This window comes from Muntiacus reevesi, chromosome 11 (genome assembly GCF_963930625.1).
Source record: "Muntiacus reevesi chromosome 11, mMunRee1.1, whole genome shotgun sequence".
Taxonomy (NCBI): domain Eukaryota; kingdom Metazoa; phylum Chordata; class Mammalia; order Artiodactyla; family Cervidae; genus Muntiacus; species Muntiacus reevesi.
Window position 1 is genome coordinate 34,401,507 of NC_089259.1, and position 20,906 is coordinate 34,422,412.

Sequence of the window (20,906 nt, forward strand, 5' to 3'; positions counted from 1 at the left end):
ACAATAGAGTTAGATAAGCAAGATAAATTAAAATACTATAAAAATATGGATGTACTAACAGCATTTTAATACTGAGGTTTATAAAATATTTCATAAACTATGTCAAGTCTTAAAGATCAGAAGTAGATTACTTAGTGAGTTCAACACTGTTCTCCTCTGTGGAACTGTCCAGGAATGAAGAATCATTCGTTTCCATTTCTAGAATTAAAACAAATAAAGCACGTCTATTACTCAAATATATATTAAAATTAGTTAACAATAAATCTTGCTATGCTGTTATGTTTTCTTAGGTGTCCTTAAATTAGCTATGGGCTTCCCTTATGGCTCAGCTGGTAAAGAATCCGACTGCAGTGTGGGAGACCTGGGTTTGATCCCTGGCTTGGGAAGATCCCCTGGAGAAGGGAATGGCTACCCACTCCAGTATTCTGGCCTGGAGAATTCCATGGACTGTATAGTCCTTGGGTTGCAAAGAGTCAGATACGTCTGAGTGACTTTCACTTTCACTTTAAATTAGCTATGGGCTTCCCAGGTGGCACTAGTGGTGAAGAACCTGCCTGCCAATGCAGGAGACATAAAAGACTTGTAATCTAAGGACAATACAAGAGGAAAAGAGGAAGACAGATTAAAAGTTGGTGATAACAAATTTTTGTACTTCTATTTATTGGGCAAGTTTAGCACTCAGTAACAGGTATGCAATTTCAGGTGGCACGTTCCTGCCCTGAAGATTATGGTGAGCATGGCTATGAAAGTGTTTCTTATGCACCATGGATTTGAATGAGCTCCTGAGTGTCATCGTGTGTTCAACGAAGGAACTGGGGAGGCTCCATCTAGGAGGGGATCAAGGCGCATAAGTGAGGCTTAACACATTTGCTTCATGTTTTGCTTATAGAGGAATCGTACCGCCATCACCCAAATGCCAAGACTGTACTTTGTGAGGCTCACTTGTTTCTCCTGTCCTGGGTCTGGGGGTGCTGGCACCGTCCCTGCAGCTCCAGTCTGCAGGCCCGACATGTGCTGCTGTGGGGGTGGACCAGCCATGCCCCATCTCCCCTTCTCTGAGCTCTCACTACCTACTGCAGCAGAAGGTAACACCGAGAACGGCACTACCCTGAAGAAAAATAGGTGGTTTTTTGGAATGTGCTAAGGAACTTGGTCTAAATTATCAGTGTCAAATTTCATGTTTCAAGGGCCTGCCAAGACTCTCAAGTAAACACCCATGCTCTATCAGATGCCTAGTGTGTGTGACGTGACTGCAGACCTCAGCCTTGCAATGAACGTGCTAGACATTGTGAATGGGGGAGGGGAGGCGGTCACAGGAACTAAACTTCAGCTGAAAGAGATTCATAAATTGCCAGCCCAGGGCTGGATGTTCCAATTTCCAGAAGGACCTGGTGTTAAGACAACTTCAGGACCTAGAAGATACTATGTGTCTTCTGCCTTTACATTTGCTATTAACATCACTGAAAAGAAAGCTGTTGGAAGTGATACATTTTTCTCTGGAATAGAAAATACCAGAAGTGATGAGCCAGACATTGTGTGTTATCTGAATGATGGAGTTTATGGTTCTTTTACAAGTAAACTGTTTAAGGACTTAAATACCATCCCGAAGATTCACAAGAAATACAAGGATGAAGTTTACAAGCAGCCCGTTGGGTCCACCCTGTGATGAGCTTGATCACCTGTGGAAAACTCTCTTCTTGAATATGGGAGGCTGGCTTTTCTCTGATAGCATGGAAGCAGATTCTTTCCACAAACCATCTGCTTTGCATGTTTTTTCAGAGCCAGCCGTTTATCACAGGATGTCATTCAGTGACTGGCGAGAGGGGAGGACGCTGCAATCACTTTGGACACAATGATGAAAGCTCTTCTCTGCGTCTTCACCCACTCAACCAAGCCTCCAAGACAGCTTCTCCACTGACGCTTCAACAGGTGTCAGCACTTTCTTTAGAAAGATCTGAAGTATCAGGTGAAGTTTGTCTAGTCTACATTCCAGTGTGGAACAACCTGAACAATTTATTCTGTTAATTCTCTTGAAAACAAAAACCATTAGTATTAGGTGTTTGGGACCAGATCAAACCAGCTTTCATCTATAATTCATTGTGGGTAATTGGGAGATTTAGGTAGTGTGTTCAGATTTAAACTTGATACTTTGCCCTACCTTATATGCATTTAAAATTAAATATGCAACAAAATGAAGGACTTGGTAGTGACAGAAGCCTACTCACTGGGTTCCCCATTAAACAATTTACATACAAGTAGTACAAGTTTTCATATTAAGGATTCACATTAAAAAGTCTTGTAAAGTCAACATCTTTCACTAAGATGTATCAAATGACAATGGAAGACCAGTGCTGACTCCAGCAGATATGTTCAGTATATATACAATGTGTAAATTTATGCTTTGAACAACAGTTTAATAAATGTTAAAATTGCCTCATAGGATATTGTATTTAACCTAATGTAGCCTTTGTTATGACCACAATAAAATTTTGAATAGATTAAAAAAAATTACACATCAAGCTTGCTGAGATTATCAGTGTTTTTGTAGTCATTTTGAATCTGAGTGTATCAGACGGAATACTGAGAAATCTATTTCTATTGCTAAAGAAATCTTTTGCCCTTCACTAGTTTGCTGACATTTTTCTGGGATGATAAGAAGCCTGCTTAATTTCACAGTATTTGGACAATCTTTTGTCAATAATATCTTTGATAAACCAAAATGTTTACTGTAGAAACTCTAATACATTAAGTGTGTGTGCTCAGTTGCTAAGTTGTATATGACTTTTGAGACCCTGTGGACTACAGTCCACCAGGCTTCTCTGTCCATAGGATTTTCCAGGCAAGAATACTGGAGTGGGTTGCCATTTCCTTCTCCAGGGGATCTTCCTGACCCAGGGATCAAACCCACATCTTCTGCATTGCCAGGTGTGTTCTTTACCACTATCAACACCTGGGAAGCCCCAATACATTAGGCACTTGACATGAAATACTTACTAGAGCTGCTCCATTCTTCATTGGAAGCTGGTGTGATGTCCAGTGACTCACTGGGACCATAAACCTCTGTATCCAGCAGTCTCCTTTCTTTGATAGATTCCCATACAAAATCTGGGTTTGCAATAAGAATATGGTTCTTCTGAATAGACTTCAGCTGATACTGGCTCAGAACATCAGCATTATCTAAGATTACATGTGTGCACTAAGAAAAAACAAGTAATTATGCATTAGTGAGAACAAAAATTAAATAAATTATTTGTACCTATTTTTCACCCCATTGGTACTAATATTTCTCAGATTTCTAAAACTCTTATGAATGACAATCTCTAGTTACATTAAAGTTTTAAAAAATCAACAGAGTATGGGTATGGTGTACCATAACTGATTAACCAACTAACCACCTCATCATAAAAAGTAAAACTTTAAGTCCAGTTGTTAGACCCCAGGCCTGAAATGCAGTGCCTGCCCCTAGGCTGTGCTTCCCTCTGGGTCACTGGAGGGGGGGGGGGTGACTCCACCTGCCCCTTCGTGGACCACAGCCCACAGGGAGCCTGCTTGTTCTATGAGGCATGTCCTACTCCAGCCAGGAGGTACTGGGTGCTTCTCTGGCATTTAATACTTTGCCTGTGAATGTCAGAAATGAAATATCCCAATTTGGCACCAGTATAGGCAGAATTACACAACTTAACCTATCTCACCATCTCTGTGGATGGATGAATAATTCCTGCCTATTCTCAGTCCATTTTCTGGGTAGAGAATGCCAACATGGTCTCTAATTTTAGAAACCTGTCAATCTTTTTGGACACTGGTTTTCAATATACACAAATATCTGAAATGTGCATACCAGGTACTATAACAAAGGAAGTAGTTCGATACGTGACAGTGAAGAATGATCTCTCAAATTGTGAAGTGGAAAATTAAGTGCAGAATGTGTGTTTTCTGCGTCTGGACTGAAACAGAGTGGTGTGCTTGTGTGCACTCGTGTCCTCGTGTGTGCTGTCTATGCAGAGAGCAGCTCCAGAATTGGGAACCATGGTGGGAAATAAGTTAACTTATTATTATTTTACTGTTTAGATATTCTACAATGTGTAGATACTTCATATTTACTCAAAAATAAATTGATAAAATTACAAATCAACAAATTAAAATAAATAAATAATGAACACCTTTGAACCGCTCATTCTACTCTTAAGGAAGTAACTAAAGAAATGTATGAGGATGGGACAGGAAAACATCCAGCACACCACTGTCCACAACAGTGAAAACTGGAAACAACTGCACACCTTCTCCTGCCTTTTCTGGCTTTCTCCTGCTGCAGATTTCCTCTGCGTGCCCTTCTAACCATGACTTGCCCCCAGGTAATGCACAATGTTTATCATACAGTTCTCATAAAATTTGAAAATACCTGAGCATTTAATAAAAAGGAAAAATTTCCACCATTTTCCTTAATATCAGTTTGTAGTTTTCTCTTCTGTTGACGAGATAAGTGCTTGACTTTCAAACAGAAGGTACAGTTTGCAAAGATTCCCACAGTCATCCTGTAGGAAAAAAGTTTCAAGTCAGAGTTCTTAAGGATTCTCTCTTCAATGAATACGATCGACAGTGAATTTAGGATTGTTCTACAGGAAAACTGTGGGGCAGTTGAATGCTATTTTTTTAAAAAGATATTGCAATCATGTTATAATCACAAAATCTGAACATTATCCAAATTTGTAAACTGTATGTTGGTTTCTAATTTTTGTGGCAAATACTGTAACACCCCCAGATCCTTTTGCATAGACTCATGATATTCACCTTAATGAAAATGTAGCAGATTTCGGTTATAAATAGGTGTGTTTTAAGACCATGAAAGTGAAAGTGAAAGTCGCTCAGTCATGTCCAACTCTTTGCGACCCCATGGACTGTATAGTCCATTGAATTCTCCAGGCCAGAATACTGGAGTGGGTAGCCTTTCCCTTCTCCAGGGGATCTTCCCAACCCAGGGATGGAACCCAGGTCTCCCGCATTGCGGGCGGATTCTTTACCAGCTGAGCCACAAGCGAAGCCCAAGAATACTGGAGTTGGTAGCCTATCCCTTCTCCAGCGGATCTTCCTGACTCAGGAATCAACCGGGGTCTCCTGCAATGCAGGCGGATTCTTTACCAACTGAGCTATGAGGGAAGCCCATTTTAAGACCATAGAAGCATTTATTTCTAAATTAAAAATTAAGATTATGTGACAGTGAAGCCCTGAATTTTTACATATAATTCTTCTCTCAACTCAAAGAGACTCATTAGTTACACAAGTTTCTGTAAAACCAGTCTGGGGGAAAATTTTGAACCATTAGTAGTAAAAATGCTGTTATGTTTAGACATAACAGAAAAAAAGAAATACTTCTAAGAAAAATAAGCATATTTTGAACTGAAAGAACTTTTATATGTATTTAATAATAAACTAATGAATAGTGAGATACTGGGTTTAATAGACTAACTATTTGTCAGGCTTTGAACCTGGAGTCTTCTCTGACAGCTTGTCCAGTGAGCTGGCACTTCCCGGGAGGCTGCGGGTCCCACTGGGTTGAAGACGGTCAGTGAGCAGGTGTCCCTCTCAGGATGGCCTCCTCCACTGCACCTGCCCTTGACCACTGGGTTCCCTTGGCTGGAGTCCCATGGGAGTCCCATAGGTCCTCTGCTGGGCTGTAGTGCCCATGGGAGACCCAGAATGCACCTGTGTGCCGACGACTCCCAGTTTAGCACAGAAGATTTACTGCGTCTCAGCGGGGGCCCCTGTTATGCCCAATCTCCTCCTGGCCAGTCCCCACCAGGGTGTGGTCCTAGGTCAAGGCCCCCACCTGTCATGGGCACCTGCCATAGGCAACTGTTCCCCTCATTCCTGGAGCCAGGCTCTCTCGCACCCCTACAGCCCTCCCCACCCCCCACAGTGGAACCTGACTGTTTCCCTACTTCTGCTCCTCTGTGCCTCTCATCCCTTCGCCACACTGAAGCGTGAATAACTACTTTTTTATTTTGAAAATTGTGCTTCAAATGAAATTCAATTTTCCTGTCAGGGTTCAAGGCATGGCCTCCCCCCAGTTTCATCCTGGCCCAGGTGGCTTTTCTTCAGGTTGGCAAACCCTCGGGGCCTTCACACAGCTGTTCCTCTCCTCGGGACCCTCCCACTGCCACCACTCACACTGGTGTATCCCACCCAGGACCTAGTGGTGTCTGCCCAACCATCAACAAACTAGGGCTTCACATTTCTTGCTTCTTACATGGTTTAAGATCCAGTTAAACAGAAGTGCCTGGATTTAACTCTGCCTTTCTGCAGCATTAATGTTTACTAACTCCAAACTTCACAGGTGTTGACTGTCTTTCACATGCAGATAGATTCATAATTAGCACTGTGCACAGATAAGAATGCTGACAGACACTGTGAAAGATATGAGACTATGCTATTCAGGTTCATCCACCTTGCTCTCAGTCTCCAACACTGGGAATGCTGCGTTGGCCGGGAATCGAACCTGGGTGAGCTGCTTGGAAGGTAGCTACGCTCACCACTATACCACCAACTCTGCACACGTATATGCAGTACACATGTATTAAAGAAAAAGCACCTGTGATCCCTCCATCCAGAAATAACCCCAATAGTTGATACTGAGATATTTCTTTTTGGTATTACTTTTTTCCCATATCATTAATATTTTGTACAGTATTCTTATAAAATGTTATTTATTCATACTGTTTATTTAAGTTTATGGACAGTTTCTCTAACTTTTCATGAGAATTTTCCTATGGCAGTAAAAGTTGTTTGAAAGAATTTGTAGAGGTGCATAAGTTATTTAACTCCTACCCTGTCATCAGGTATTTGGTTATCTAAACTTGTTCATTATACATTTTGAAGAAAATGTTAGTATATACTTTTTACCTGTGTGGTAAAGTATACATGGGCTTTCCTGGTGGCTGAGCAGTAAAGAATCCACCTGCAATGAATGAGACGTGGGTTTGATTCCTGGGTCAGGAAGATCCCCTGGAGAAGGAAATGGCAATCCACTCCAGTATTCCTGCCTGGAAAATTCCACGGACAGAGGAGCCTGGCTGGCTACAGTCCATGGGGTTGCAAAAGAGTTGGACGTAACTAGCAACTAGACAACACAAGTATACATAACATAAAATTTACCATTTGAATCATTTTTAAAGGAAATCAACCCTGAATATTCATTGGAAGGACTGGTGCTGAAGCTGACGCTCTAATACTTTGGCCACCTGATGCAAAGAGCAGACTCATTGGAAAAGACTCTAAATGCTGGGGAAGATTGAAGACAGGAGGAGAAGGGGACAACAGAGGATGAGATGGTTGGATGCCATCACCGACTCAATGAATGTGAATTTGAGCAAACTCTGGAGATGGAGAAGGACAGAGAAGTGGTTCACGGGTTTGCAAAGAGTCGTGTCTGACTGAACGACTGAACAATGATCATTTTTAAGCATACAGCTCAGTAGCATTAAGTACATTCACGTTGTGAAACCAGAATATAAAGATTTTAAACATATTAATAAATCTCTGTCCATGGAATTCTCCAGGCAAGAATACTGGAGACTGTTGCCGTTTCCTTCTTCAGGGGATCTTCCCTACCCAGTTTTTGAACCCAGGTCTTCTGCATTACAGGCACATTGTTTACTATCAGAGCCACCAGGGAAGCCGGGGGTGGGGGGGGGTGGGGGTGGGGGTGGGGAAACGCCAGCTGTAAAGATGCCAGATTGGGTGGCAGTGAGCCTCCTCTGGTCCAGCAGAGGCTGTATGGGCAGGAGAGAGACTGACACTAGATTTTGTGAAACTTCAAGTCTGGCCTTGACTCCTGTCTTCCTGCAGGTTCTGTCTGGAGTCTCCTTCAAACACCTGCCTCTTCTCCTTTGAGCAGCTTCCTGACAGACACATACCAACCGTCTCTTCTCCTCAAACTTTCTCCACATGAAGTCAATCTCACATCTTCATTGGCGACTGCTCTGTTGTATGTGAGCTCTAGGTGTCTTCCATCCATCAGGCCCAGTTCAGCTTCAGGTCCAAAGAAGCTCCAGGACTCCCCTCACAAATCCCGTCTCTATTTAGAAACCATGGATGCATCTGGGAGCAAGAGGCTCACTTCCAAGCATGAATTAAAGCCTGCTGTGTACTGTGCATAGTCGTTCAGTCCTGTCAGACTTTTTGCGGCCTCGTGGACTGTAGCCCGCCAGGTTCCTCGGTCCATGGGGATTCTCCAGGCAAGAATACTGTAGTGGGTTGCCATGCCCCCTCCAGGGGAATCTTCCTGACCCAGGGATTGAACCTGGGTCTCCTGCATTGCAGGCGGATTATTTCCTGTCTGAGCCACCAGGGAAGCCGGAATTTAAGCCTAGGAGTATTAAAAAACAAACAAACAAACAAAAAACCCCAAAACCCTTCTGACACTACCTGCATTTCTGGGCTCAAATGTCATTAATTCCGCATCTCTCTAATGGGACTGTTAAAACCCCTGCAATGGCAAAGGCTGCGGCACTGTGTCCGCCCCAGAGCACATCACGGCTCCACACAGGGCAGCCGTCTGTTGCACCCACATCCGTGCGCTTTCCCAAGGCGTCAGCTACTCATTTCCGGGCTTTCCACTTTGGACTCAGGTACCTTCCCCGTTTCCGTCCAGGGCTCCCCGTCACCCGCCAGGTCGGGCTACATTCCCTGATTAGTCACCAAAATGCACTATTAGGCAAGTTTCTTTCTCTGGAATCTAACTTTCAGGAGAAAGCCTGGTTAGCACATTGGAAACAAGAAAAAACTATTAAAATCAAACAAACAAAAAACATGAGAAACTAAATTCTATCTCCATCTGCTCACTTTTCCGAGCTGGGGACACGCCGAGGCACCCGGGCGGCCCGCCCTGCCCAGTGTCCCCTGGGCCGGCGCCGCGCCCGCGTTCCCGCAAGAGCGCACGGGCAGCGGGGGCGTCTGCAGGCCGGTGGCGCGGGGCTGGGCCCAGCCTTCCCCAGACGGTCGGCGCGGTCCCCTCCCAGCCTCTCCCCCGTACCTTCAGCTGACTGCCCGGCTCGACCGGTCGGTCGCAGCGGCGTTCACGCACCTGCCTGAGGCTCCGGCCAGTTCGGGCGCTGGCAGCCCCGAGTTCTCGGCTTCCAACTCCCGGGGCTTCAGGTCTCGGGACTCCCGGGTCCGGGCGCTTCCGGATTCCGGGCGCGTCCCTCTCCGGGGTCTGGGGTTCCGGCGCCGCCCTGGACTGGCAGGGCCGCGGACGGCGACAGGACTGCGCTAGGCTCTTCCGGGGTCAGGACTCATTTTTCATCTTTCAGGCGGGATTTGGGATATGAGGAGAACTCCAAACTTCGAGTTTGGGGAAAGCGGTGGTGGTGCTGCCTGAGGAAGGAGGGCAGTTTTCCGGAGCGGGAAAGGAACAATTTCGAGAGGATTTGAGATTGGGGAAACATGAGGCTAATTTTAGTGCAGGATTCTCAGAGTTTGTAGTTCTTGGTAGTGTTACTGAGTAATTAGAAATAGGTGTTTTCCTTGGTAGCTCAGACTGTAAAGAATCGGTCTACCAATTCTGGGGACCCAGGTTCTATCCCTGGGTCGGGAAGAACCCCTTGAGGAGGAGGGCATGGCAACCCACTCCAGTTATTCTTGCCTGGAGAATCCCATGGACAGAGGGGCCTGGAGGGCTGCAGTCCAGCGGGGAGGGTGTGTTTGTGTGCGGGGCTGGGGGTGTGTCGCACAGAGTCAGACAGGGCTTATGGACTAAATAAGGACAACAATGTGCCATTCCTGAGAGGAGGGGCTGGCCACTCACTGAGTAGAGGGGCGATCAGTTCAGTCTCTCAGTCGTGTCCGACTCTGTGACCCCATGGACTGTAGCACGCCAGGCTTCCCTGTCCATCAGCAACTCGAGGAGTTTACCCAAACTCATATCCATGGCATTGGTGATGCCATCCAACCATCCTATCCTCTGTCGTCCCCTTCTCCTCCTGCCTTCAATCTTTCCCAGCATCAGGGTCTTTTCCAATGAGTCAGATCTCCGCATCAGGTGGCCAGAGTATTGGAGTTTCATCTTCAGCATCAGTCCTTCCAGTGAATATTCAGAACTGATTTCTTTTAGGATGGACTGGTTGGATCTCCTTTAGTCCAGGGGATTCTGAAGAGTCTTCTCCAACACCACAGTTCAAAAGCTTCAATTCTTCGGCACTCAGCTTTCTTTGTAGTCCAACTCTCACGTCCATATATGACTACTGGAAAAACCATAGCTTTGACTAGCCAGACCTAATGGGAAATGATAAAATTCTCCAAATAGTGAATAAAATGGGAATAAAAAAGATGAAGAAAGAATATGGATTTGAACCCTGACTTTACTACTTAATTCCCAGGGGATTATGGACAAGCTACCTTACAGCAGCAGTCCCCAACATTTTTGGCACCAGGGGCCAGTTTCATGGAAGATAGTTTTTCCACAGAAGGGGTGGGATGATTCAAGTACATTACATTTATTGTTCACTTTATTTCTATTATCATTACATCATCTCCACCTCAGATCATCAGGCATTAGATCCCAAAGGTTCAGGGCCCCTACCTTACAAGATTGTGTGAGAATCAATTTAGCTAACATCAGCAAAAATGGTACAAGGTCCATCCCTACCGCAAAACAATTTTGGGGAACTGTGTAGGGCAACATGTGGGAGCTTAGTTCCCTGACCAGGGATCAAACACTTATCCCCCTGTGGTGGAACCTCGGCGTCTTAATCATTGGACTACCAGGGAAGTCCCAAAACAGTTTCTTAAATTTATTTTTGAAACATCTTTTAAAACTTGACAAAACCTGTCAGAAACTACCTAACTAGATCCTAGAAGATAGTCAAAGGTTTACAGCAAACAAGCAGATGTATAAATGTTATAGACTGGGATCCTTGGACTCTCTAAAAATGTTTGTTTATTTTTATCTTTGGCTGCACTGGGTCTTCGTCACACGTGGATTTTTCTGTAGTTGTGGTGAGGGGGCTACTCTATGTTGGGGTGCACATTGTAGTGGTTTCTCTGGTTATGGAGCATGGGCTTAGTTGCTACAAGGCATGTGGGATTTTCCTAGACAAGACAGGGAACCGGTGTCCCCTGCATTGGCAAATGGATTCCTATCCACTGTATGACCAGGGAAGTCCCCTTGGACTCCTTATCGATAGAAATTGATGAGGTCAGACTTTGTGCTGCAGTAAGAGGACGTGAAAACAAACATCAGGTGCCCCTGCTCCAGGAGCTGGGGCAACCTGGTTCTTTAAATAGGGTGAGGGTAGGAACTGATCTGAGGGAGTCTTAACTTGGGTGGTCTGCCCACCCTTGCAAGGATCTGGCACAGGGCCCTTCTTTTGCTCTCAAGAGCACAGGGCTGGAGCAGGTGGGATTAGAACAGGTGGCTGGCATGGGCTGCAGCACCAGTCAGAGCTGCATTGCCTCTGATGTGCTCCTCAGCAAGTGCACCAATCCCTCCCCTATCCCGTTTAGGGGTCTGAGCCTGTTCTGTGCCTCCCAGTCTTGCAGTCGCCTCAGGTGCTGCACCTTTACCCTAACATGGAGCTGTGGGTGTGTGCTGGGCTGTGTGCTGGGGCGGTCCTAGGAAACCAGCAGAACCCAGGCAGCATCGGTCTGCTTCCTCTTGTTTCTGGAGTAAGCAGGCTTGTGCGTGTCCCTCACAGGTGGAGTCTAGGGTTCTTATAGCCTTCCTATTAGTTCCACTGGTTTTCATGCCACCTAAGGGGGTATGTCTTCCCACTGTCAGACACCAGGACTAGGGTGCCCAATAGTGGCTAAAACCGCCCCTTCCCCAGGAAAGGTCTTCAGGCCTGTGTCATCTCTCTCCTCTTTTGTGTCCCCTTCCAGGGTGCAGGTCCTGAGCCAATTACTTCTCTTCCCTTCCTATTTGATTCTGTGTGGATCTTTCTTATAGGCTTGGTTTTACAAGGCTGTCTGTCTCCAATTTGTCTTCAGTGAGGATTGCTCAACATGTAAATGTATTTTTGATGTGTTTGTAAGGGTAGGCAAACTCTGTGTCCTCCTACTCTGCCATCTTGATCTCCCCTCCCTGGAATCAGTAATCTTATTTCTGAAGGGTAAATTTGCTGCTTTAAAAATGTGTAATAAAACATTTAAAACCCATAGAATGCTGCAAGTTGATCTGAAGCATAAAAACCCATAGAATGCGTCAAGAACCATCAGACAATAATTACAGTAAAGTCGTAACTATCATTGTATTGCTCTGCTGTGATCCCAGCAGATTCAGGCTAGAATTCTCTTTATTAACTACTCCACATTATTGCGCAGACATTCTAGAATGTAGTGCATGTGATAATCCCTTCATTGTTTAGACTCATAGGTTTCCATGACCTCTTGCTGCAAGCCCAACCCACCAGCACTAGTTCTATCCATATTAAAATGACAAGATTTTTTTTTTTTAAAGATGTCTTTCTGCATCCAACGTAGTTGTTAAAAATTTTCTTACTGAGGTAACATTCTGGAAATCTGAGCCTAAGGACCTGAGTGAGGAACTGTACTTCCCACGGGTAAAGTGGGCTGTGGCTTTTCTTGCTTTTGCTTAGGGGCTGGGTACTTGCATCTCTCAGGTCCCTCCATCTCCTGCTGGGGTCACCTGTTCTAGCCTGGACAGCAGCATCAGCATGGGAAGCCTCCCACAGCCAGGCCTGAAATTCTGTCCTTTCTGGACAGAGCGGTCACTCCTATCATAGCTAGCAAAGAAAAGTCCTCAACTCTCTGAAGATTTTTCATGCCCAATTAAAAGAGTATTCTTACCAATTGACTTGAGAATTACATATTTTTTTATATCTTGCAGAACCATCTGACATGACCTATCAAGCTGGACTTTGGCAGACAAACTGAGTTCATCAACAGTTGGAAGTCTTAAAATTGAAAGTGCCTTGATGGATTCGTTTATGGTATACATGTGATGATGGCTTCTTGGGTGAGGACTTCTCTAGACTCATCAAGTTATATGTATTATATATAGCTTTTTGTATGTCAGTCATACTTCAGTATGGTGGTTTTAAGAAGTGAAAAAATTTCCTAAATTTTTACACATGGTAAATATCATACTTTTACATATATATAAATATATGTATTTTTTACTACTTAAGTACAGCTGTGTCAAGTCATAGCTGTGGCATGCAGGGCTCTTCCTTGGCACACAGGCTTCTCTCTAGTTAAGGCCCTAAGGGCCTATGTATGTGAGATCTTAGTTTCCTGACAGGGATTTAGCCCACATCCCCTGCATTAGAAGGCAAATTCTTAACCAACCACTGGACCACTAGGGAACTCCCTAGACATAGTCTTTTGATCTAACATTTTTGATAATTTCATGAAGCAGACAACAGTTGTGTCCCGGTTTGCATGGAGGACTAGTTCCAAGACTCCCATGGATACCAGAATCCCTGAATTCTCAAGTCCCTCATATAAAATGTATAGTGTTTGCATGTAACCTACTTAGATCCTCCCTATACTTGAAATCACCTCTAGATTACTTATAATAGCTAGTACATGTAAATACTATGTAAATTCTATAATTGTAGTGTTCAGGCCTACTGTTAGTTGCTCAGTTGTCTGACTCTTTGTGACCTCATGGACCGTAGCCTGCCAGGCTCTTCTGTCCATGTAAGTAAAGAATTGTTGGTGCACAACAAATTCAAGTTTTGCTCTTTGGAAATTTGTGTAATTTTTTTCCCCGCTGTTTTTCCACAGACGTGGAACCACAGTTGGGAAGGCCAAGTATGTTATCATCATCCCCATTTTGCAGATGAGAACAGTTTCTGAGAACAGAACTCCTCTGATCCCAGGCTGCCTGACTCCAAAGCATGGGCCATTAGCCATTATATTACAGTGCCCTCCTGCCTCCAGTGATGACATAAAAGATTGTATCAGAATGGGTAATTTGTGGCTAAAATCCCTTGTGGGAGCTTTTAGTCTGACTTTTCTCTACAGCAAAATTTGAAGATGCAATATTTTTCATTGTCTGGCAGTTCCTCCCCTCTCCCACCTTTTTTTTGTTTTCACACACAAGCCAGTGATGCTTTATTACACAAGGGATTTGGCAAAGGACACATTCATTTTGTAAAAGAATCCCCACCTAAGAGTCCTAGTGATCCATCTGGTGATACAGTCAACTTAATAAACAATAGCTGGTATTTACCAGGTGCTTGCAATGGGCCAGAGCCATACATACCCAGCAGGAAAACAGGACTTTTCATTAGGGTCCAGATTTAGAAAAGGCCCAGCTTCAAAGATTCTGTCTTGCACAGACTGAGGATTCCTATTTCCAGAAGTTCAAAAACCTCCTTTCTTATCTCGGGAATGTCCACCATCCTTCTCAACTTCCGATCGCTCCAGTTCCAGTCAAAAATCAAAAACTTTAAGGGGTTCAAATGAAGGCCACCTTGTTTAATGAGTTCTTTAATCCTCCCTGGAGTTCTTACACCCAGGTGTACTACACGTTTCTCCAGCAATTTTACCTGCTCCTGGACCTTTATGTGTTTTGCAAATAATTTCATAACTTTGCTGTCTCCTCTGAATGCAGTCATTGACCTAATGAACTCCAGAGCTCAGATGGCAGCGTCACAGATAATCAGCATCAGGACTGATTTCTTCTCACTGTGGTTTTTCCGAAGTTTCACCCATTTGGGGCAGACTTCTTTTAGATATGATGAAAGACTATGAGTTAAATCATTGGCCTTGAGGAAGCAGGAGTCTGGTAGGGTTAGTTCTTCTAATTCAATCATGGAGCGACGGCTGCTATAATAGTCCTTCATCAGCTTCTGTAGGTCTTCAGGTGTCCCTGGTTTTGGCTCTGATTTTGCAAGAATATCAGTAATTTTCTTCTTTTTCCTCTTCCTGGTCTTGGCTGCATCTTCATTTGTTTCCTTCAGTTGTATCAAGAAACATTCTTTAGGCGGTTTGGTTTTCTTGGACAGGGCAGGACCTGGAGCTGTCTCCTGCTGCGCGATTTCTGTGTCTCCTCCTCCTTCACCATCTGATGCCCTGGGCTGCTGGCTGCTCCTGCCTGCTGGTTCTCCCACCACTCGTCTCCAAGGTCGACTGCCATCTCCATGCGGGACTCGGCCGTGGCGGGCCACCAGGAATGAGCAGGCGCTAGCCGGGATTTGCGCTGCCTCAGAGCCGGGTAGCGGGCGTTGCAGCACGCAGAGCCTCTGCTCAGAAACCCCCCTTCCACCTTGCAATGGATTTTAAGAATCTTTAAGCTTAGTGGGCAGTTTTGAAAATTACCTGGGCTACAGGTGAACATTTATATAACATTGATTTAAAAGTCAGTTACGACTTGAATGTAGTAAAAGACTAATTTATTCAACCAATAACCAATGTGATACTTAGACTGAATTAGAATAGAAGAATAAAATATAGGCAAAAAAGTAGTAAATATTGTAACTATTTTGAAAAGATACACACTTGAAAAAAAATAAGAGTTGGGCAAGCTTTCAAGCCAAAGGACTGTAATAAATGAGGATGAGCATTTGGTTCCTTGTGTGGCATCTAGCTGTGTGACTTTGGACGTCTTGGGCTTTGACTTCTCATCCATAATTAAAAAAAGAAAGAAAAAAAAAGATTTTGGGAAGAAGGACTATTTTTGAAGTAGCTAGCAAAACACTTTTGGGAAGCCCAATTTTTACAAAAATGTCTTTAAAGTAATCTTTTAACAAATATATGTATTTATTTATTTATCTGCACCAGGTTTTGGTTGCAGCATGTGGATTCTTTTAGTTATGACATGTGGGATCTAGTTCCCTGACCAGGGATCGATCTGGGTTCCCTACAGTTAGGAGCATGGAGTCTTAGCCATCGGATCACCAGGGAAGTCCCTATTTTTTAAAACTAACTCAGTGGTAGTGTAATAGGACAGAGAAGGTAATGGTACCCCACTCCAGTACTCTTGCCTGGCAAATCCCATGGATGGAGGAGCCTGGTAGGCTGCAGTCCATGGGGTCCTGAAGAGTGGGACACGACTGAGCAACTTCACTTTCACTTTTATGCATTGGAGAAGGAAATGGCAACCCACTCCAGTGTTCCTGCCTGGAGAATCCCAGGGATGGAGTCGCACAGAGTCGGACACGACTGAAGTGACTTAGCAGTAGCAGCAGCAGTGTAATAGGAAAGAATCTTTTCATATTCTATTACAAGTTAATCACTAAAAAGATGTTGCTTACCAGCTTCAGTCAGTTCAGTCGCTCAGATGTGTCTGACTCCAAGAAACCTCAAGGACTGCAGCATGCCAGGCTTCCCTGTCCATCACCAACTCCTGGAGCTTGCTCAAACTCATGTCCATCAAGTCAGTGAAGCCATCCAACCATTTCATCCTCTGTTGTCCCCTTCTCCTCCTACCTTTTCTTTCCCAGCATCAGGGTCTTTTCCAATGAGTCAGTTCTTCACATCACTTGGCCAAAGTACTGGAGTTTCAGCTTCAGCATGAGTCCTTCCAATGAATATTCAGGACTGATTCCCTTTAGGATGGACTGGTTGAATCTCCTTGCAATCCAAGGGACTTCGAGAGTCTTCTCCAACCCCACAGTTCAAAAGCATCAATTCTTTGGTGCTCAGCTTTCTTTATGGGCCAACTCTCACATCCATACATTACTACTGGCAAAAACCATAGCTCTAACTAGATGTACCTTTGTTGGCAAAGTAATATCTCTGCTTTTGAATATGCTGTCTACGTTGGTCATAATTTTTCTTCCAAAGAGCAAGCATCTTTTAATTTCAGGGCTGCAGTCACTATCTGCAGTGATTTTGGAGCCCAAGAAAATAAAGTCTGTCACAGTTTCCACTGTTTCCCCATCTATTTGCCATGAAGTGATGGGACTGGATGCCATGATCTTAGTTTTTTGAATGTTGAGTTACAAATCAGATTTTTCACTCTCTTTCACTTTCATCAAGAGGTTCTTCAGTTCTTCTTCACTTTCTGCCATAAAGGTTATTATCTGCAGATCTCTGCATCTGCACATCTAAGGTTATTGGTATTTCTACCAGCGATCTTGATTCCGGCTTGTGCTTCATCCAGCCCAGTATTTCCCGTGATGTACTCTGCATACAGCCTTGATGTACTCCCAATTTGGAACCAGTCCATTGTTCAATGTCCTGTTCTAACCGTTGCTTCTTGATCTGCATAGCAGTTTCTCAGGAGGCAGGTAAGGTGGTCAGTCTGGTATTCCCATCTCTTGAAGAATTTTCCACAGTTTGCTGTGATCCACACAAAGGCTTTGGTGTAGTCAATAAAGCAGAAGTAGATGTTTTTCTGGAACTCTCTTGCTTTTCTATGATCTAACAGATGTTAGCAATTTGATCTCTGGTTCCTCTGCCTGCCAGCTTAAATTATACATAATGACTCATCTCTGGGAACACTGCCTTCCAGGTAATTGGTATTAAGCAAAAATACCTTTGTTTAGCTAAAGTACCTTTGTTTTTGTAGAACTTGTACCAGAATATTTGTTTTCACCCATTTCAAGCTCCCTGACTAGAAACATCCTGACCAGGCCCACCCCTGAATGACTGCATTAAGGAAGAAATTAACACATCTTCTCCAGACGCTGAGGAGAACCAGGAGTAGGTGACTTTACCACTCTGCCCTGCCTCTGGAGGCTTTTAGTGCAAAAAAAAAGTCGGAAGTCTAACTCTGCCAAGATGGTTCTTTAGGGGCCCAAGTACACCATTTTCTGTTTTCTGGCTTTTGGAATACAGTTATCATTCCTTGCCCCAACAACTGTCTCTCCATTATTGCCCTGTACTGTCGTGCAGGGCCAGCAGTAGGCGCTAGTTTATTTCTTATACCGGTTGTTACAAATGGCACTTCGTTTGATTTCTTTAAATGTTTATAAACAGGCACAAAGCCCAAGTTGTGTACACAATGCTACCTTGCATTGTTGAGTCCGCTTCTACGCAGCACTCTGCGATGGCAATTAACAAACAAAAAAAAAATTTCGAGCTTTGCACGCCAGTGTTCAAAATAACATAGTTTCAACACTTACTGCTCACATGGCCAATTACGTATTAAGCAGCAAAGACAAGCGATAAAGACAAGCAGTGAATTCATCACAAGGTTGTCTTTGCCATGAAATAGTGTGGCCGACTGCCCTCCTTTCCTTTACTCGGTCCCGCCTGGCAAAGACAACAAAAACCAAAGAAATCTTGGCAAAAAAGTTTCCTCCACCGATCAGATCATCCACAGACGCGTGTTTCCAGAGACGAGAAGACTCACTTCTCGCGAGAGCGCCAGCGACGTTTTCAAAGGCCAAGGGGGGGTGGGGCGGCGATCGAACCCGGAAGTGCTCTGCGGCAGCCATCTCCCCGCTGCTTAGCCGCCCACTACTCCGACCCCGAACCCACGCCTGGGCGGAAGGTGCCTGGCCGCGAGCGCCCACTAACGGGTGTCTTCCGGGCTTCTCTGGGAGTTGTAGTTTGCGTGTGTCCGACGGCGCGCTCGCGCAAGCGCAGAGGGGCCGAAGGAACTACACTTTCCAGGAGCCTTTGGGTCCGCGGGCGGAGCGGCGGCGGCAGTGGCGGGTGGTTTGTAAGTGCAGCAGCACCTTCTCCGGCTCTGGCTTGAGAGGCTTGAGGGGCGCGGGCCTCTGAGCTGGACTTCTTGTGGGGAGGAACTTAAGGAGCTGGTTAGTTTGCCGTCCTGAATCCGAGCGGGCCGGCGGCGCGCGGAGCGACCGGCTCGGCCAGTTGGGGGCGCGCTAGTCGGCGCGGAGGGGCGGTGCGGGGTGCCCTTTTCCGAGGTTATTCAAAGCTTTGGGTTTGAAAGATTTGCTGTGGGTCGGTGGGCTTCTATGACGGACGTGTTCTTTGGGAGACCGGAAATTCACCTCCCTAAGTAATCAGTTGGTTTTCAAGACCTGAGGGTGGGTTTGAATTGTTTGCATCTACATTTTCTGCCTCGCGTTGCAGATAATTTAACTCCTCCCCCGGTGCTTTAAAGAATGCTTGTGTGGCAGTTTTTGGTGGTATTAAGGCTGTCCGTTTGTTTCAAACAGATTTTGATAATAGAAAAATCCGAGTTCACATTCTGATAATCCTTCTAGGCATTTTACTGAGTATGCTTCCTTTACCAAGGCCTTAGTATCAATAATAAATAACAGGTTATGGGGAAAAAACAGGATTTCTATGCATCATGCTGACAGTAAATATACTTTCAGGATCATAGTAATGAAATTGAAATGAAGCGGTGAAAAGCAGTTTCTTTTATAGGTGGAGGAAAGATGTATTACCCAAAGTGGGGTCCACCTGCTCACTGCTCAAAGCCAATAAAGAGTCAAGTTTTGTGGAAAGATAGGACTTTCCCCACCTGCCTCCATTAGTTGAATGGAGGCACCTAGGTGGAGAAACAGCACAGTCAGTTCTGACAGTCATCTTGAAATCCGTCCTGACGGTCTTCTGATTGGAGTCATCTTGATTGTTTTAAGTACAGTTAATCTTCAGTTTCAGAGTCAGTTTGTTCACATTTTGTCAAGGCCAGGTCTCAGAATTGTAGCAGCTGTTTCATGGCTAGTGTCTGGCTGGTCATCATGGAGTTAACTTCTTCCACCTGGTGGGAGTTTTAATCTTTCTAAGACAGCTCACCCGAATGGCTCGAATGGCTCGCAATATACAATGTTATCACTATCCCATGACAAGGAACTACAGGGCCTTGATTTTGCTTAATGACTTAAGTTGTTGCTGTTTTGTCCTGTTTGCTTTTCTTTGCTTCTGCTTTTCCTTACTTCTCTGATTGAACTTTTTCTTTGGCCGAAGTTTTTCCACAAAAACTGAGAAAAGGCAAACTGAGGACTGCGGGGCAAGGACCACAGGGCCCTGTTCTGTTTCAGATGCAGACATCTGAGTACTGCATCACAATGGTGATGACCCTTGTCAGTGCATCTAGACAAGTCTCGGAGGGAAAATGCACTTGTCAGTCTGGGAGGAACATTTTCTACTTTTTTTTTTTTTTTTTTTAAATGAAATTTGAGTGTAGTTAATTTACAGTGTTGTGTTTCAAGTGAATAGAAAAGTGATTCAGTTATATATACATACATATTCTTTTTCAGATTGTTTTCCTTTCTAGGTTATTACAAGATAGTGTAGTTCCCTGTGCTATACTGTAGATCCTTGTTTACCTGTTTTATATGAAGTCGTGTGTTTCTGTTAATCCTCAATTCAGTTCAGTCGCTCAGTCGTGTCCGACTCTTTGTGACCCCATGGACTGCAGCACGTCAGGCCTCCTTGTCCATCACCAACTCCCAGAGTATACTCAAACTCATGTCTATTGAATCAATGAGGCCATCTAACCATCTCGTCCCCTTCTCCTCCCACCTTCAATCTTTCCCAGCATCGGGGTCTTTTCAGATGAGTCAGTTGGCCAAAGTATTGGAGTTTCAGCTCTAGCACCAGTCCTTCCAATGAATATTCAGGACTGATTTCCTTTTGGATGGACTGGTTGGATCTCTTTGCTGTCCAAGGAACTCTCAAGAGTCTCTCCAACACCACAGTTCAGAAACATCAATTCTTTGGCACTCAGCTTTCTTTATAGTCCAACTCTCACATCCATACGTGACTACTGGAAAAACCATAGCTTTGACTAGACGTACCTTTGTTGGCGCTCAGCATTCAGAAAACTAAGACCATGGCATCTGGTCCCATCACCTCATGGGAAATAGATGGGGAGACAGTGGAAACAATGTCAGACTTTTATTTTTTGGGGCTCCAAAATCACTGCAGTTGGTGACTGCAGCCATGAAATTAAAAGACGCTTACTCCTTGGAAGGAAAGTTATGACCAACCTAGATAGCATATTAAAAAGCAGAGACATTACTTTGCCAACAAAGGTCTGTCTGGTCAAGGCTATGGTTTTTCCAGTGGTCATGTAT

General features: G+C 44.5%; 2 protein-coding genes and 2 pseudogenes across 7 annotated transcripts in view; 2 read left to right on the forward strand and 2 right to left on the reverse strand.

Moving 5' to 3' along the window:
* PARP4 (poly(ADP-ribose) polymerase family member 4) overlaps positions 1-16,406 on the reverse strand; it is a 76,409-nt gene extending 60,003 nt beyond the window's left edge. The window contains exons 1-5 of one of the 4 annotated variants that reach the window (XM_065902456.1): positions 9,080-9,127; positions 7,911-8,362; positions 4,400-4,532; positions 2,995-3,196; positions 132-198 (exon numbers count right to left, since the gene is read on the reverse strand). In XM_065902456.1, coding sequence (XP_065758528.1) covers positions 132-198; positions 2,995-3,196; positions 4,400-4,532; positions 7,911-8,011 — 503 coding nt within the window. In that variant the 5' untranslated portion in view covers positions 8,012-8,362; positions 9,080-9,127. Of the gene's footprint in view, positions 1-131; positions 199-2,994; positions 3,197-4,399; positions 4,533-7,910; positions 8,363-9,028; positions 9,196-16,214 lie in introns of those variants that run through there. The other 3 variants (XM_065902459.1, XM_065902457.1, XM_065902458.1) reach the window with 3 other exon arrangements.
* Positions 1,037-1,856, forward strand: LOC136144477 (antizyme inhibitor 1 pseudogene; annotated as a pseudogene).
* On the reverse strand, positions 14,054-16,501 carry LOC136144534 (uncharacterized protein C3orf26 homolog pseudogene; annotated as a pseudogene).
* Positions 16,502-18,354: 1,853 nt separating this feature from the next.
* Positions 18,355-20,906, forward strand: part of CENPJ (centromere protein J) — a 39,480-nt gene continuing 36,928 nt past the window's right edge. For 2 of the 3 annotated variants that reach the window (XM_065902248.1, XM_065902250.1), the window contains exon 1: positions 18,355-18,668. The gene's annotated coding sequence lies outside the window, so the exon portion shown is untranslated. The remainder of the gene's footprint in view (positions 18,669-20,906) is intronic. The other variant, XM_065902249.1, reaches the window with a different exon arrangement.